This window comes from Ochotona princeps, chromosome 9, assembly GCF_030435755.1.
Source record: "Ochotona princeps isolate mOchPri1 chromosome 9, mOchPri1.hap1, whole genome shotgun sequence".
NCBI lineage: Eukaryota > Metazoa > Chordata > Mammalia > Lagomorpha > Ochotonidae > Ochotona > Ochotona princeps.
Genome location: NC_080840.1, coordinates 27,458,786 through 27,478,205, shown reverse-complemented (window position 1 = coordinate 27,478,205; position 19,420 = coordinate 27,458,786). Strand labels below are relative to the sequence as shown.

At 36.1% G+C, this 19,420-nt stretch overlaps 1 protein-coding gene across 6 annotated transcripts in view; it reads left to right on the top strand.

The window, feature by feature from the left end:
- OXR1 (oxidation resistance 1) overlaps positions 1–19,420 on the top strand; it is a 327,815-nt gene extending 308,395 nt beyond the window's left edge. For 3 of the 6 annotated variants that reach the window (XM_058668552.1, XM_058668553.1, XM_004580675.3), the window contains 6 exons: positions 7,926–8,006; positions 9,782–9,901; positions 10,992–11,144; positions 12,826–12,921; positions 14,770–14,843; positions 17,654–19,420. In XM_058668552.1, coding sequence (XP_058524535.1) covers positions 7,926–8,006; positions 9,782–9,901; positions 10,992–11,144; positions 12,826–12,921; positions 14,770–14,843; positions 17,654–17,789 — 660 coding nt within the window. In that variant the 3' untranslated portion in view covers positions 17,790–19,420. The remainder of the gene's footprint in view (positions 1–7,925; positions 8,007–9,781; positions 9,902–10,991; positions 11,145–12,825; positions 12,922–14,769; positions 14,844–17,653) is intronic. The other 3 variants (XM_058668554.1, XM_058668556.1, XM_004580676.3) reach the window with 1 other exon arrangement.

Genomic DNA, 19,420 nt, shown 5'->3' with positions numbered 1-19,420 from the left:
TCCCTGCTTATGGCTTAAGAAAGCAGCAGGGGATGGCCCAAAGCTGTGGTACCCTGTCCGCACATGGGGGGACCCGGAAGAAGTTCCTGACTTTGATTGGCTTAGCTCCAACTGTTGCGGTCATTTGGAGAGTGAACCGTCAGATGGAAGATCTTTCTGTCTCTTCTTCTCTTCATAAATTTGATCTGCCTTTCCAATAAAAATAAATAAATAAAATATTCAAAATGAGAAGGAGTTATTTCATGCATTTAATATATCAGATTCCATTTTATGTGTATCTTATATATGCATGTATACAGTTTATGTCTCATAATTTATAAATATTACCATAATGCTAAGGGAAATGAGCCAATCCCAAAAGGTTAAATACCACATGTTTGCCTTAATTTAAGATGATATGATGTTATGTATAACATGTTATGTTTTGAATGTTATATGTTGTGTATAAACTAAAATTGAAGTATAGGTGAGGTGGTCACAGAAGGTGACTGGGAACTCGCATTTACTTTTAACATATTGGTTACTCATTACTATGTCAATTAATTCCATAATGATGTAAATTTTTGCTGATGGTATGTTGGAGCTTTCAATTGACTGGGATGATACTCTGCTGGCTCTGTCTTCAGACCAGAGAGGGTATACCTAAGAAGCCGTTGAACTTGACGGGACAATAAGATGCTGGACTCTATGTTTGGTGTACGCTTGCAATGGGGGAATCTCAACTGAACTTGAGCTGTGGTTATGCAACAAGGTGGAGGAATCCACCATGGTGGGAGGGTTTGGGGAGGGGTGGGGAGAACCCAAGTATCTATGTAACTGTGTCACATAATACAATGTAATTACTGAAGTTAAATAATAAATAATTAAAAAAAATATTATTTCCATTTGAAAATCCAAACATTGAGGGTTTTAAATGTGGTTGAATAAATTTGCGAAACTAATAAAAAGCAAAATTGAAATTAAGATAGAGTTCTACACCTAATTCCTCTGGATTATGCTGCCTACCTGTAGTGGATAGTTGCGAGGAATATATTAACTAGTGTTTATCTAAATAAAAAACTTTGTACTCTGGTTACAAAGAGCTGAGCTGAAAACAAGTTATAAACATAGCTGCAATATAGAAGCTCAGTGGTCAAAAAGTATATTATGTATGCAAGTTACAGGGCATAATAAAATGCATTTCCAAAGTCACTATCTGAATAAGAGCTACAACATCAGTAATACAATTTCATATGCCTGTGCTCTTTTTCTGTCGTATTTCTTCTCCAGCCGGGTAATTACCCCCTTGGAATTCAGCCTTATAATTTCCCTGACCTCTCTTTTTAAAAAGATTTATTCATTTGAAAGGGGGTTTCATAGAGTTTCAGAGAGAGGAAGAGAAAGGGGGAGAAAAAGAATTTTTCTGTCTGCTGCTTCTCTCCCCAAATGGCCTCAGTGACTGGGTCTGGGCCAGGCTGCAGCACTCAGCCTAGCACTTCATCCAGGTCTCCCACATGGGTAGTAGGCTCAAGCACTTCTGCTCTTTTCCAAGGAATCAAGGAATACTAGTGAGCTGGATTGAAAGTGCAACAGCCAGGACTCAAACCTGATTTCATATGGAACGCCAGCATTGCAGGCAACAGCTTAACTGTTGTACTACAACTCTGGTTAAATCAGGTTACAGAGAAGTTGAATGGAAGGTATAGGGAATTGCCCTGTACTCTGTTTTGCTTCAAACTCAGCTTCCCATATTCTTTTCATCCTGTGGTGATGTAATGTGGTGGTTGTACTTTATGAGGTATTACATTATCACTCCATTGTTTGTTAGGTTTTGTTCTTTGTGAGGTATATTCTATGGGTTTGGACAATGTATGATGACAAGTTCCACAAGTTACAAGATCACATAGTGTAATTTCACTGCCCTAAAAATTCCTTGTGCCATACTGACTTGCCCCTCATTACCTTCCCTTATACACTTGAAACCACTAATCTTTTACTATTTCTATGGTTTTTGTGTTTCCCAAAGTATGATATAGTTGGAATCATGTAATATGTTGCCTCTTCAGACATGTTTCTCTCCTGTAGGAAGACACATAAGATCCCTGTATGTCTCTTTTTTTCTGACAGTACATTTTTAAAATCACTATATGCTACTGTTTATAGATTATCAATTTGCTTATTCAAATTCATCTATTGAAGGATATGCTGATTGCTTCTGTGTTTAGGTACTTTTTTTTTTTTTTTTTTTTTTTAAAGATTTATTCATTTTATTACAGCCAGATATACACAGAGGAGAGACAGAGAGGAAGATCTTCCGTCCGATGATTCACTCCCCAAGTGAGCCGCAACGGGCCGGTACGCGCCGATCCGAAGCTGGGAACCTGGAACCTCCTCCAGGTCTCCCACGCGGGTGCAGGGTCCCAAAGCTTTGGGTCGTCCTCAACTGCTTTCCCAGGCCACAAGCAGGGAGCTGGATGGGAAGTGGAGCTGCCGGGATTAGAACCGGCGCCCATATGGGATCCCGGGGCTTTCAAGGCGAGGACTTTAGCCGCTAGGCCACGGCCGCCGGGCCCTAGGTACTTGTTTTTAAAAGCTAAATTTCATATGCTGATTTTGTGTGGTGTGAATTTTTAATATTTATATGCAAGATTATATTGTAAAGGTCAGGTTTAATGGTTTTATGAGAAACTGTCGATCTTTCCTAGTGGTTCTTCCAGCAATGAGTGATAGCTTCTGTTATCCACAGCTTTGTCAGCATTTCCTTTTGTCATTGCTTTTAATTTTAGCTATTCAAATAGATGGTTAGTGATCCATTCCTTGTTGTTTTAATTTGAATTTTTCTGGTGATTAGATGTTAAGTGTTCTTTCATATTATTATTTGCCACCTACATGTATTCTTTCCAAGATGTTTATTCAGCTCTTTGTCCATGCTTAAATTGGGTCGTTTGATTTCTTATTTTCTCATTTTAAGAATTCTTCATTTACTTCAGATAACAACCCTGTATCAGTTTGATGTCACGAAGATCGTCTCCTAGCTTGTCTTTCCATTTTCTTTGACGCTTTTCTTTCTCATGATTGTGCTTTTGTTATTTTATCTAAAAATACATGTTCAAACCCAAGGTCTCCTAAATTTCTTTCTTCCTTTATTTAATATTCATTTTTAAAATTATTTATTTGAAAAGTAGAATGACGCACAGAAGTCTTTGTTGATTCATTCGCCACGTTCGTATACCCTGGTCTGTACCAGGCTGAAGCCAACAGACAGGGACTCCATTTGCATCTCCCACGTGAGTGGCAGGAGTCCCAGCATTTGAACTGTCTTCACTGACTTCCAAGGTGCATTAGCAGGGAGCTGGGATTAGAAGCAGGACAGCTGTTATTGAAATGAACTGTGCTTGAAATGAACTGTGTATGGAGGATTGTTTATTATTGTGAAGGTCTCTGACTTGATACAGGGATTAACATGTAGTGTTCAGATCGCTGGTTAAGGACTTATTCTAGGAGCTGGTACTGTGACTCCGAAATTTAAGCCACCACCTACCCCTGCAGCACCAGCATCCTATATGGGCTCTGGTTTGAGTCCTGGCTGTTCCACTAATAACTCAACCCCCTGCTAATGCTCCTGGGAAGACAGTGGCAGATGGCCCAAGTGCTTAATTTTGGGTCCCAACCCCCCATGAAAGAGACCCAACTGAAGCTCTTGGATCCTTGCTTTGGTCTGGCTCCTCAGTTCTAGCGGTTATGGCCATTTCGGAAGTGAACCAGCAGGTGGAAAATTTCTCTCTCTTTATCTCCTCCTCACTCTGTAACTCTACCTTTCAAATAAAGATAAAATCTTTTAAACTGATTTAATCTAAGCGTTATGGCACTAGTTTATTGATATTGCCCCCCCAAAATAAACCAACGTTGGCATTCATAAGCACAGCTGAGGTTTGGCAATTGGACAAACGTGGATGCTTTTGGAAATGTTTGTTCAAGTCAAGAATAAAAGCAGTTGGTAGGAAAAACTATCAATGAAAAAGGTTAGTAGTTTACAATTCTATTGAATGTTCATTTAATAAAAGGACCTTGTATTATTATATTTTTTATCTCCAAGTTTTTTCAGTAAAAATGAATTTATTTTATTTGAAAGTTAGCTGCAGTGCGAAGATGTCTTCCATTGATGGCTCTTGCCTTAAATGCCCACAAGAGCCAGCTGAGGGCCAGGCATAAGCCAGGAGCTTCATAAGGGTCTCACATATGAATATCGGGGGCCCAAACATTGGGGTCATCTTCCACTGTTTTTCTTGGACCAATAGCAGGGAGCTAGATTGGAAGTAGAGCAGCTGGGACATCAGCCTGCACCTGTATGGGATGCTCCTCTAGCAGACAGTGGCTTTACCCACTATGCCAAAATGTTTGCTGCTTTTTCTAAATTTTAAGTGGTAAAAGTGTAAGTTTCACAAAATCCCATTAACTCAATCAGTAAACTTGGAAATGAAGGAAAAGTGAATCCAAAATAATTAAATATTAAGAGGTGATATTTCATTTCAGAACTATATTCTTGCTTTGCATATCATACAGACTATTACAGAATTGAAGATTATGTAAAAGGGTGCTCTTTTATTCTGATAAGGTATTCAGTATAATAAATATTGTACCCTTTTTAAGGGACTAATTTCTGTTTATTGCTCTAGGAGGAAGCTAATGCTATATTATGTGTTTTATAATTGGCTGCTTTTAAGTATGTACATGTTTCTTTTTGACTAGAAGAACAGTAAACATTTGCTTTGTCAATGGAAATTTTTGATTATCACCTGCAAATATACTTTATTAGGAAGAGATTTTCTGTGCAGAAGATTTGTTGAAACTGCAACTTCACTGATGTGTTCTGTTTGAATGCTGTTTGAATTTACATATTTTTCTAAGTGCTGTTTTTATTTGATTCATCTTATTTTATTTGAAAGAAGTAATTTTATAAGTCAAACAGCACAGCTTTAACAAGCTAATTCTTATTGTTATATAATGGCTGTTAGATATGATAAGATGTAGTGGAACACAGGGTGCTTTCTTATCCCTGGTTCCTTAGTTCAACAATTCAGACTTACATTTACTCCCTGTTTAACATCATTTTGACTACCAGAGTAAAAGTACATGGCATGTTAGAGGGTGTTCTTCTTTCTACCAAATCTTTTGCTAAGTAAATAGTAAAATGACATCACCCACGGTTACCGGCAGTTACCTAACACTTTTGTCAGCCTGTTGTGCCATTGTAACAAGGGAAGTTTTTGGTTTCTTCTGGAATGATTTCAGAGGAAAATGCTGAAACAAAATGGCTATTAAGCAGTGGTATTTTTCGGTAGGACCTGAACATGTTCTTATTCATGGGTTTAGCAGCAACTATGAATTTTTCTCTAGTCTCTAAATGTTTGTCCATTTGCATTGAGATAGGTGGACTTTGCCTTTCTGCTGGCAAGTCTGTAGAAGTACTTGCTCAGGAAAACACTCTTCTCTGTGTGGGGGTTCTTTGGTAAAGGATGAAAAGACCTAAAGAGTAGCATTCGGCAGAGGTCTCCCACAATACTGATTTAACAGTGTACCCAAACCACATTATCCATGAAGAAGTTACTTTTAGCCAACCAGTATAGGTTTAATTGAAGGGTGTTGGATTCCTCAAAGTGTTTCTCAAAAAATTCAGGAGTACAATGTGGTATGTTTTGTAGAAATGCATTCATTTTCTGTTTAGGTTTGATCTTTTGAGTAATACATTCTGTATGGAGGGTAAGATTTACCAAGGATATAAAAATTAAGAATAATTCTAGTCCTGCCTTATATACTGGGAATCCATCTATTTATTATTTTTTTGACAGCTAGCAGTATCTTTCTATATTCATTTTCAACTCTCTTCCTCTATTCACATTTTTCTATCATTCATCAGGAAATAAGTGTGTATAGTTTAATAAACAGTGAGCATATAAATGTTACAAAAGAACACAAGTTTTAACAGATATGAATGAGGAAAGATTTGTAACATTAAAGAAACCTTGATGAACAAATGTTACAAGCTTAGACTTTTTATGATGATTCTGTTAACTCTTACTCTTAGTGATATAATTACATTATAACTAATCCTTTTGTAAGCCTAATTCTGGTGTTCGTCTATCTAGGGAGTGTGTTTGATGTGTGTTTCATGGTAAAAGGAGTTTTAAAAATAGGTTCAAAATCACTAATAACCAAAAAAATAGAAGGAATGCATAGGAGTAGATAAATCATAATTTGAAATGTTTGTCTGCAAGACTGTTGATCAGATAGCTTACTATGGAAAAAAGAGTGAAATATTACAGCCACTAAAAAAATTGGTGATTTTTAGTTTTCAGTACCTGATTCATTTTTCTTTTCTTTCACCTTATGAAAAATGTTGTTGTTCTTAATTGGCCTTTATTCAACACTGAAATTGGAAATTAGCTTCAGAATAGTTATTCGAAATGTACAAAATAGTTGATCTCCAACCCCGATCTTTTTAATATTAAAAACAACAATTTCAGCCCATGTCAGTTTTTAGGTGAATTGATGAAAGTGAGAAACTGTGGGTGATATAAATAATCTTTTTTAAGCATTTTCTAATTTAATTTTTATGAAACTTATTTTAAGTAGTTTTATTAATATTTCCTTTGTTTCAAGAAGAAATAGATAAAAAGGTGGTAAAATCCAGGTCCATCTAACCCAAGAACTGGAGAGCACAACCTGTTTGGGTATCTTTAGAAGTACAAAGTAAGCCCCAATATTTAGCACATTGTTGTTTTATAAAAATCAGAATTATAATGCTGGAATAGAAGTTCGTCCAGTTTCATTTCCCCTTTTCTACCATTAGATCATTCATAGTGTCCAACAGGTGTCCAAAGCTCTTCACACCTTGGTGTTGTTGCCAGTTCATTTTTGTTGGCTAAGACACGATCATTTTGAAATCTAGGCTAGAACTCCAGACTTCACAGGTGCATTTATTTTACTACATATTGTGGCCAGAGCTTTTACACATAATTATTCTGATTGACAAAAAAAGAAGACAGCAATCGGACATCCAGGAGAGTCAGTGCGTACTTATGACAACAGTACAATTTGCTGTGTTGAGATTGTAGTCCGTGGTATTCTGTCATGGTCTGAAAAATGTCCTGACTCTTGTGAACCTTAGAAGATTTGTCCATTTTTGTGGGTTTTATGTAACAGTGTTTATCTGTTATATATGGCTTTCACATTCAGTATTATCTAACAGTCTGATCCAGGCACTTGCTGGAGAGTTGTTAAGTTGTAGTTGCAAGTAACTGCTGTAGTACAAACCACAAAGAAATAAGGTAGAGGCAGAAATTACAAATATCCATTTATACAGTTGAAAGTTGACATACATTAGAAGCTCCTGTTGTTAGACATGCTTTTGAAAATCCAGTTTTTCTCTTTTTAAAGCTTGTTTTTCTTACTAATTTGGTTTTGAAATGAACTTATACTTTCCTTACCTATCTTTCCTTTTTTTTTCTTAATACTTGCCTATGTTACCTTTTTGTAGAAGTTCTTTCAGCATGCTCATTGCGATATAACAGGTGTCTACTCAGCTGGTTTGGAGGAGATAGTTGTAACTTCCGCTGTTTGTCAACTGGAAGACCTTTTGCATTTTAGATATTACTTTGATGAGAGCAAAGCGTGTTATATTTTATGTAGTGTTCCTTACATGAACGCTAACATGAAACTTTATACTGTCAGCCAGTTGGAAGTAGTGGTGAAGCTCTGCAGTGTGTATTGATTTGATTTCTGTTTGGTATGTCTAGGATTTTTGTAGTGTAGTGGGGAAAGACTGACTGACTACAGCTTTCTTTCCCTAGTTGCAATTCTCTTTGTGTGTCTCTTTCTCTCTCTTTGGGTAGGGGCTGTTTTTTCAACTGTCAGTGGAATTATTGTCTTCCTGTCTCCACATTCAGGTAGTGTCAGTGGCTGAGTATCACCGCAGGATCGATGCTTTAAATACTGAAGAACTGCGCACACTCTGCAGACGCCTCCAGGTGCCCCCTTCAGTAGTTTAAACTACTCAGCAGATTGACTGCTCCCTGTTGTTAGTGTCCTTTCTTAGGGCAAATCTCACATTTCAAAGATTTGTCCTGACTGCAGCAACTAAACATTGCTGTTAGGAAATTCCTTGTTTTACTAAATAATGGATCATTGCCCTAAAGAGCTATAGTTACCTTCTCTGTCATCTCTTCATTTGAAAAATATTCACAATTTTCTGTCAATCTGGAACTTTTCTCAGTGCTGTGTGTTTCTTTGAGTGATGAGTTTTCATTTAATTTTAACATTGGAAAAGTGTCTTCAATTTTAAAATAAAGTCTTTACAAAAGAGATTCAGAGACATGGCACTATGAAAAATTTTCTTAGAATTAATGGCTAGCAGCTAGACTTAAGTATTTTCGTCTTTTGAAATCTATTTCAAATGGGTGAACCTGACATCAAAAATCTTAATGGAATAAACTGTTTTTGTTGTTTGAGGTACTTGCTTGTGATTAGGAATATTTGGGAATGGAATAGATTAGCCACCAGAAAGAAGTACATAAAAATTCTGTGAAATTTAAAAATAAAACTTAAAAATCTTTGCTTTTTTTTTTTTTTAGAAATAAGAAATCGATGCACGTGAAAACTCATTTTTCAGTTTTGTGTGATTATTAGTTGTGTGTTTTCTTCTTAATACGTTTTCATGGCTTTGCAATACCTACTGATTTCGTTTCTTTTCTTTTAATGCTTCTAATGCTGCTTGGATTTTCTTTTTTTTTTTTTAAACTTTTACATCATCAAACTAAGGTAAACCATCATGATGATGTGAAAGGATTGTAATTTAACTCCTCATCAAAAGCAGTACATTTTCAGAACGTTTGTTTGACTCAGGTTTGATAAGAAATCTGTTAAAGGAACAAAACAACATAGCAATATTTCATTATTTTGTGGAATTATATTTGCTGAGCATTGCTACATTTTAGGTATCTGCTCTGGAAAATTCTGTATGGTTTCCAGCTTAAAAGCCTTATCAATAGTATTTTTAGTTTATATATTAAAAATGAAATTATTATAAGTACATAATTATAACAAGTAAGCTCCAACAGATATATGCAAGAGGAAGCATTTTATCTATGTTGTTTTAATAATTTTAAGAATGTACTGGGAATAATTTTGTCACACAAAAACATGTATTCTTTACAGTGCGTCATTTAGAATAAATTATGAGCAAATTAGCTTTCAAATGTGTTATTTGGTACACAATTAGGTTACAAGATTTCTCTTTAGAGAGTAAATTAATGAAGACTTTTAAAACAATCCATTTTTAAATGAATCAAATGCTTACATACAAATAAAAGCAGAGTTAGCTTTTTGTTCTATTAATTTTTTGTACAAAGGATGTTTTCTTAATTATTTTTGAATGATTTTATGTTTAGTATGAAAAATATCTTATGTATTAAAAGTGCAAATGGAAAACATGCCAGTTGAGCTATTCTTTGCCCTTCACGAGCTAATTAAAGGTTGCATGCATGTCTCCTTTTATACAGAAATATGGAATCTGTCATTCATTACTGGTCTTTCCTCATGTAGTGAATAAAAAAAAAATCTGCTTATTGTTATGTTGTTTTTATTCTGCATTGGATTCTCTGTTAGTGCTCAGTGGGCCACTTTTACATTGTAAGGGCTTTTATCCCTCTTTTCAAACATACCCCTGAAACATCTCATAGGCTAAAGTTTTTGAAATCATACTTTCATTTTTGTATTAATATGCTGCTGCTCTTTACTTTTTTAGATTACTACAAGGGAAGACTCAAAGCAGGTTGCTCCAGTGAAAGCAGAACTGGAGTCTGAATCTTTCCGGCCAAACCTAAGTGATCCCAGTGAACTTCTACTGCCAGATCAAATTGAAAAGGTATGAAATACCCAAAAATATACTTTTATTAGAATGCACTCTTAAGAGTAATATGGCCTCATTTGTACCTGAAGTAACAGGTTCACTGTTACTTCTCACTCCCATGAGGAAAAGTGGGCAAAATGCAATGACATTTGTCAGTCCACAGTGTTAGAAAATGAAGATAAACAAATGCTATAATAAATAAAATAGCAATTATAGGGGAAGCACTGTAATAATAAAATTTGGTTTAGTGCTGTGTTCTAGTTACTTGCTTTATGTGGATTATCCCGTATTCTAACAGCCATACAAATGGGATGATCTTATTGTGCACTTTGTTTAATATGTGAAAAATTTTGGGTAAAGAGAAATGAATGTGTTCAAGGTCACAAAACTCAAGTATAAAAATTTAATTTCGGGCCCGGCATGGTGGCCTAGCGGCTAAGGTCCTCACCTTGAACGCCCCAGGATCCCATATGGGTGCCGGTTCTAATCCCAGCAGCTCCACTTCCCATCCAGCTTCCTGCTTGTGGCCTGGGAAGGCAGTCGCGACGGCCCAATGCATTGGGACACTGCGCCCGTGTGGGAGACCCAGAAGAGGTTCCAGGTTCCTGGCTTCGGATCGGCGCGCACTGGCCGTTGCAGTCACTTGGGGAGTGAATCATCAGACAGAGGATCTTCCTCTCTGTCTCTCCTCCTCTCTGTATATCTGACTTTGTAATAAAAATAAATAAATCTTTTAAAAAAATTTTAATTTCAAATGTTGATTGTGTGGCTTCAAAAACCTACATTTGGACATCAGAATTAGCAGTCCATGAGGAATTTTTGTTAAGACTTGTAGAGGACAGAAGCAGGAAGTAATCCATATTCTACTCTGTTATAATCTGTCTGCCTTAGCATGATTTTTTCTTTTCCTAATGGACAATTTAATGTTTTACACCGTAAAACATTACTCATTTGTTGAACATCTCAGTAACGATAATGATAATTTCTACTGTTACTTTTGTAGTCTGCGTTTTATAAGAACCATTGTGTTCAAATTGGCATTATCAACATCATAGATATTGACAGTTAGTTATCAAGTAAATGCCTATTTTTTCTTCTTTCAAAGCTTACCAAGCATCTTCCACCAAGAACCATTGGGTATCCATGGACTCTGGTTTATGGCACTGGGAAGCATGGTACCAGCCTGAAGACACTTTATCGAACAATGACAGGTTTAGACACCCCAGTGCTGATGGTGATTAAAGATAGTGATGGACAGGTATGAACGACCAACTGCATAGATGCCTTTGCTCTTAAGAAAATTATCTTAACAGGAACCTAAAGCATATTCTTTTGATAAAAATTATTTCATTAGTATATATTGCTATGTAACTGATACTTGTGTATTTTCAACAAAAGGAATGCTGAACAATAAAGAAGATAGAAAGGAGCATGAACAATTAGAAGTTCCTGCCCTCCAATTACAGAAAAGAACGTTTCATTTTACAGTACCTCTAATGTTGTATAAAATATGCTGAAAATAGCAAGGACTCAGAGAGGTGGCTTACAGTAACAGTTGATCATATCTGTTGGGGGAAGATAAGAATGAGGATCATGAAAAAGGTGAAAATTGAAAGCAGTTTGAAGTATGAATGAAGTTTTGATAGAGATGCTCGTAGGAGGGTAATAGCTAGAACAAAACCTCAAATAAAAGAGAGAAATGTTACTTTGTTCCTGAAATAGTTGCCAGCATTACGTAGTAATGACATGGCGAAAATACATGTTAACTATACAAAAACACTATTTTGTGTCACTATTATGTATAAGATATTAGATTAATCACATTATATTATTTAATAATCAAAACCCAGTGAGATTGGGCTTTCCAATTTTAGTATATGTGCTGCTGAAGCGAGCACAAGATTGGGCTTTAAGATACTGTCGTCATCTCTATTCTACACAAGGTTGCATACACAAGAGAAAGTGTTTTCACTAGGGAAGAGGAGTGAGCCGCTGCAACAAGCCAAATGATAGTAAATGTCACAACCATGAATTAAAAGTCATGGATGGATAGTAACTTTCTTACGGTTCTGTTTCACAAATGAGCAGAATGGTGTGATGGTGATATCAGGCTAGTTGCTGCCATCAGGGTGTTTGGTCTGTTAAAACAGAAGGATGACCAGAGCTTCTAGGGTACTTACAGTGTTGTTATATTGAGCTAATTGAAGTTTATCTGGTTTATTTGTTATAAATTTTAAACTCTATGTCTATATTTCATATGATTATTGCAGTGTTTCAAAAATAAGGAATTTTTTTTTAAAAATTGAGTATTTATAATAATGAAGTCTTTTAAAAACTTCAACTACGCAGCTAGAATGCCAACGCTGACAGTGATTATAGAGCGCATCTATCAAGCTCTTTTATTCCGTTTTTTATAAGGCACAGAACACTGAAATGACTTGTGTAGGTCTCCCATTCACTTAATAAAGCATTTTATGTGTGTCTTATAATTTACAAAAGACCCAAGACCTGCTCTGGTGCAGGTTTTTAAGTGATGCAGGAAAAAAAAAAAAAAAGCATACTTGCCTAGTTGTAGAATGTTTGCATGTACTGGCGGATTTTTGCTTCCCTAGTGCCGAGGCCCATACAGCATGTTGACCTAATGATATACATACCTTGTGCATGTTTACTCTCCAGAAATATGTTAGCCACTTTGTAGAATTGTCTATTTGATGGAAAAAAACTTATTTCCTCATATATTGTAGTAAATTAGATCCTATACTTGGACAGTAACAGGAATTATAAATCTGGTGATCATTGAACAACTATTCACACTATAGCGGGTGCCAGTTTATTCACACATAATTTACGTAAAATTTATGTAAGCATTTATGATGGGATAATGCTGAATGGAACAAATGAGTAGTTATAATATTGAGCAGGCCTCTCTGTCTCCTTAGGTTTTTGGCGCATTAGCATCTGAGCCTTTTAAAGTGAGTGATGGCTTTTATGGTACAGGAGAAACTTTTGTTTTTACATTCTGTCCAGAGTTTGAGGTAAGGACAATTATTCCATTATTCTCTTTTTAAAGACGAAACATGTTCTTAAAGTCACACGCATCTATTTCCTTTGTTCCATCTTCGATCCCTCTGAACTCAGCTTTCCTGCAAGTAGAAAGGGGACCATAAGAAACAAACAAGGACCTTTGAAAATTAAATGAGAATTGTGTAATATATATAGTGCCTAACATGGCACCAGTGTATGTCACAGATTCAGTAAAGGTTATGTATCTTTTTCACCCTTATGTTTAGGAATTATCATTGTGAGATGCCTAGAATCTTTTAATAAGTAAATTTAATGAAGTAAGTCTTAAAATTTTTTTTAAATATTTAGATTTGAAACAAAAATGAGTAACTTATGTTTCTTTATCTTGTTGGCTATCTTTATCATAGCTTTACTAACTTAATTGAATACACTCTAATACCCATGAGATCTAAAAACCTGAAGTTATAAACTGATTTAGTGAACATGCGCTTTTCATAAAACATTGAGTGCAGCCCCAGCATCTAACTTCACTGAAATTAAGCACGTAAAAATTCCCTAAAAGATGAAATTATATTTTGATATTGAGAAAAGGAATCAGTAGAGTTGGTTAAACAAAATAGAAACAAATGATTTGGGGGAGTACTATTAGGACTAGATTAGGAAGGATTTGATAAAGCAATAAAGGTTTTCTTAACAAACATAAGCTTAACTGGCCTGTGAATTCACTAGTGGTTTCCATTCTCCCCCTAAAATCTGTTGTCAGCTGACAGTATTTAGTCCTTACCGATTTTTTAAGCTCCAGTTTTGCTTGTTCTCAGTCACTTTATGCTCTTGTTACCTGACAGTTGTACTAATATAGTAAACTAGATGATGCTTGATATTTGTGCTATTATAACTAAATCATTAACTGAAGATATGAGTGTTAAAGTTTTATCAAAAATTGTAAAGAATACTTAAAAAATATCTTAATAAGGGTAAAGTGCTAGAAATTGCTATTAGGTTTATGGAGAAATCCATACAAAATTATAAAAATATTAAAAGATATTAAAAATCCAGATTTTCCTTGGATCTTGGATCTCTTGCTTACTTTTAAGCTCTCTGTTAGTTTGACAAAACTGAAAAATCGTAAATACACACATGAACATATTTGTGTGAGAATAGCGTTCAGCAAATGTACACAGAAAGAAAAAGCCTTGGCCCTACATCAAATAAGTGTATGTCAGAATGTTATGTAAAAATAGAAGTTGGGCGCAGCGTGGTAACCTAGCAGCTAAAGTCCTTGCCTTTCACGTGCCAGAATCCCATATGGGCTCCAGTTCCAATCTTGGAGGCCCCACTTCTCATCCAACTCCAGCTTGTGGCCTGGGAAAACAGTCAAAGTCAGCCCAAAGCCTGGGACCCTGCACCCACGTGGGAGACCCAAAAGAGGCTCCTGGCTCCTGGCTTTAGATTGGCTCAGCACAGCTCCAGTCGTTGCAACTGTTTGGGGAGTGAATCAGAGGATAGAAGATGTATGCATTTATTATTTTTATCTGAAAGGCAGAGAGCTCCCAATTGCTGGTTTACTCATCGATGGCCCAAAGTGGCAGACAACAGACTGCTGCCTCTCACAATTCTCAGGAGTGGAAAGCTGGAAGCCAGGCCAGCTTGAGGGCTCCCACGTACACATTCTGATGGGACGTACCAGCACCCTAACTGCTAGCCCAAACACCCTCCACCCTGTGAAGCTTGCTGTGTGAGAGTTGGCATCCCCACCAGTCTAGAGTTCCCTTATCTCTTTTGGGTTTTGGAGAACAGACTCTGTATAGTGGCCATAATCATTTGTATATTTAAAGCTTTTTTTTTTCCCATTCATATAGGTCTTTAAATGGACAGGAGATAATATGTTTTTTATCAAAGGAGACATGGATTCATTAGCTTTTGGTGGTGGAGGGTGAGTCTTCAGCATTCTCTCATGCCATCAGGTTTTTCTTTTAATAAACTTTGAAAATACATGTGCTATATTGACAAAAACCAATTATTTTTTGAAAATTTCTGCATAAGATTCCAAATGTGTTTATTGTTACATTATGAGCATAATATGTTCACAGGAAATGCATAAGTATGAGTTTAAAGCTGGTGATAAAGAATTGGCTTCTTCATTTTACACATCATTTGTATGCTTTTTATTATAATTCATCTTTTCCTTTGGAATGCAGTAACTTTGTGATACTTGAAAAGGAAATGTTTCAATAGATTTAAACTTAACAAATTTTCAAATAGCCATGGTGATGTGCTGTTTTTTCCAAGTTATAGAAACTGGTACAATTGTTGTCATGTTATTCTACTTGGGCTTTGTTTTTTTGGTTTTGTTTTTGTTTTGATTGATATTTTACAGAATTATCTTTTTTCCCTACTAATAATTTTAGTGAACTACTAAAGCTTCAGGGTATTTTGGTTTGTTTTGGTTTGGTTGTTACACAATACAATCAGTAATTTCATTCTTTCGGCATAGGATGCACTGAGAAACTTTGTCCTTTTCTAATTTATTTGGAAGGCAGAAAGAGAGCGCTTCCTCTGTTCCACCCCCTAATCCCTCCATTTCACTTGCCAGATGCCCACAGCAGCTGGGACTGGGCCAGACCGAAGTCAGGAGCCTAACACTCAGTGTGTGTCCTCCAGGTAGATGGCAAGGAAATAGTACTTGGCCTGTTACTTATTGCCTCACATTGTGCGTAATAGCAGAAAGCTGGAATTAGAAGCAGATCTGGAGCTCAAATGCAGGCACTACTACGTGGGATGTAAGCTTCCTGAATGATGATGTAAGCACTTACTCAAATGGCAGTCCGCCATCCATGTATTTTCAGATCTCCTAAACTCTGGCTCTGCTGCTTTGTTATCTCAAGTAAAATTGAGAAAGTCTCCAAGGGATATCTTAGAGACATTAATTATTCGTCTTTGCTTCCTCTCTCTTCAGTTACTTAAAAAAGTTCTGCCTAGGTAGAAATAAATCCCCAAAAACACATTTCATATCATAACATTCCCATGTTACATGTTCCTATTAGATAAGTTGAATTTTATTATCTACTAAGTTCATACTATACCTGGCTTTGCTCTTATTCTCTGCTTGATAAAGAATCTCCCAGATAAGGATTTTTGATAAATATTCTAGGTGAAGAGTCTCAACATCACCATTTTATTCATTTAAAGTCTTTAGGGATGGTTGTTGTGGCTCAGTGAGTCAAGCCTTTGCTTGTGATACCAGCATCTATGTTGTAATTCCTGGGACTGGGTCTTCCTACTGTTGTGCCTCGGGGCAGCAAGTGAAGACTCAGTTATTTGATTTTCTTCCGCCTGTTAGGAAGACCCAGATTGAATCCCTGGCTCTCAGGTTTGTCAGGGTCCTGTCCCTGACTGTCTGTGTCTCTCTCTCTCTGTCTCTGTCTCTGTCTCTGTCTCTCTCTCTCTCTCTCTCTCTTCCTATGTTGCTCTGCTTTTCAAGTAAATAGGTAAATTAAAAAAAAATTTTTTTTCCCTAAATGTCCATAGAAAATGCTGTAAAAATGACTTTAAAAAATGGTAAGTTTTTTCAGACTGAAGTTTTCTGGTAACCACTGTCCTACCCAAGAAGAATTACTATTACAAGCTTAGCATGTAAGAAAAAAAATAGTTGTTTGTATTGTGATCCTCTTGGCAGTAAAATTCTTCCTGGGACAGCCATTTGGTGTAGTGCTTCAGAAACGGCCTTGGATATGCACAACTCACGTTGGAGTAACCTGGCTTGATCCCCAGCTTTGCTTCCACTTTTAGCTTCCTATTTATGTGTGCCCTAGGAAATAGTGGGTAATGGCTCAAGTCACTGAATCCCAGCCACCCCCAGTGGGTAACCCACCTTGAGTTCTGGACTCTTGGCTTTGAGCATATCTTGAGCCCCAGCTCTTAGAATCATGTAAGGAGTGAATCAGCAGATGGAAGATTCTCTCTGGCTCTATATATGCCTCTTTCTGTCTGTCTGTCTGTCTGTCTCTCTCTCTCTCTCTCTCTCTCTGCCTTTCAAATAAATAAAACATTTTTAAAAATAAAAACTTGTAGAAAATTGAATTCAATGATTTAAATATATTGTTCTTACTAAATATCTTAAAGCAACAGGAATTTTAAGTGATTGGAAGTTTTGAGGTGTACCAGGTTAAGCTGCTACTTTTAAACCAACAGCACATCTCTGAATGTTGGTTCAATTCCTGGCCGCTCTGCTGCTTATCCAGGTCCCTGCTCTCTGTACCTGGGAAAGCAACAGCAGATGACCCTCCTGCTGGATCTGCCACCCATGTGGAAAACCCAGGAGATCTGGATCCTGCTTCCCAGCTCACCTGGCCCATCCCCAGGCATTGTAACAACTTGGGAATCAACCATTGAACAACACTTTTCTCCCTTTTCTCCGCTACCTCCTTTCTCCGTCACTCAGCCTTTCAAATAATTTTTTTTTTAATAAATTCTTTAGTGTCTTTATGTGTTTAAGAAAGCTACATTAAATATATTAAAATCATAAAACAAAGAGTAGTGTCTGTCTCAAAACTAATTGTATGTGAAGTCAAATTTTAAAAACTCATTTGGTACCTATTCTCTAATTTTATAAGGAATTTTGTAATGGAATATGAGTGATAAATGTTTGTTAGTATGGAAACGAGTAAAGAGGGGTTTGAAGAAACTGATGATTTGACGGTTGAGGGTGCAGTAGTAAGAGATTGTTGGTTTTTTGTACTACAGAGGAGAATTTGCTCTTTGGCTTGATGGAGATCTCTACCATGGAAGAAGCCATTCTTGTAAAACCTTTGGGAATCATACGCTTTCGAAGAAGGAAGATTTCTTTATCCAGGACATTGAGATCTGGGCTTTTGAATAAATGCAGTGTTGTCTGTCTTAGCAGGATAAAGGCCCAAACCTGACATGGACAAGCATTGTTTGGAAAGTTCAAGAAGCAATACAATGTAACATGTCACTTGTGCTTTAAAATTAATCTGCATCACCTTTTTTTTACTGCTCTCCTTTTGGTGTTATTTTCAAATCATGTTCTTGTTCCAGAATTCTTTAAGTTTAGGCCATGGCCTGGGTCTATGTAGTGTGCTAGCTTGGGCTTTCTAGGAAATTTGGTAGTATTTTGATCGTAGGTACCACCAACTCATTGCCAGTTCACATTATCTTGATCTCCTGATAGGATGGTGCTCTTTTGTTGAAGTTGTTTTGGTTTATTGTTTTTGTTTTTAAAATGTATTGGTTATTTTGCTAGAGCAGTCTGGTGGTTTGAGGACATGAAATGTAGAGACATATGTGTCTGTGCAGTTGGTAAAGGCAGCTTTTGGACGTGCTCATCTCCTGAAGGAAAAGTCACATGCCAAAATAATATTTACTGCATTAGAGTACAGAATACTAGCTTTGATTTGCACTACCACACTATCTTTATTAATTGTGCAGGTATTCTCAGTATCATTTTATTAAAAATGAGATTTGAGGAGAATAAATCACAGTGTGCAAGATCTGCAGGTTTGGGCAAGTGCTTTTGTCACTGAATTATCTGATAAGGAGCTATAAAATGCGAAGGAGAATGAGAACTTAATGATTCTATTGGTTTTAACATATTAAGAAAATATTCACATATTTGCAGCTTAGTATAGGGCATTATCATAAATGCAAAAACTATGAAATAGATGCATATTTCTTGAACATGCTGTATCAGGTATACTATTTTATAGTTTTGTTGTTTTAGCTTTGTTGCACATGAGATCCCCAAATTTAAGTCATTCCTGTTCAAAAGGGAAAAAAAAATCTTGTGATTTTTTTTTTGAGTGGTATGTTATTAATTACCATTAGCTTTTGCTCTTATTAAAAGGGCAGTGGACATAGCCGACGATATTATAACTTAGTAGACTTGTTGAATATGCAAACTTACTGTCAAGTGACCTCAAAAAAATGAAAAGGTAGAATACATTAGTAGTTCTTATCCTCTTTTGTCGGAAACCAGTAAATAAGCCGTTGTGGCAATAACTCTTCAGTCAAATTTCAAAGCTTCATGTTATGCAAAAAGGAAAAAAAAGCAAATCCTGCTGTTATCCATGTTGACAGTGACTCTGTGCTGAAGTTTCAGCTATTCAGATAAGCATTGTATATGTTGTAAATTAATGTGTAAAAGTAGTTTTGTTCTTATAGAAAGTGTTCATTGCCAGATTGCTTATAGCACTTTAAATTATTCTAAAAACAATATTAATAAGCCAAATATGTTGGCTTAGGTAGACTTAGTTGTATAGCATTCAGATACATTTAGGTCTTTTGAAAATTTAAATGTCTAAAAAACATAATACTAGTAGAAAAAGAACATGTAATATTCTGTTCTAATATGCTACTGCAGAACATGAATGGAAATAACAGGGCATCCTTTTCTTGTCTATGTAAAGCTCCCACGTTACAAGTTAGTAACAGTATATAGATTAAATGTTTACAACATAGGGAATTGTAAATAAATTTATCAGTTATTTTCTC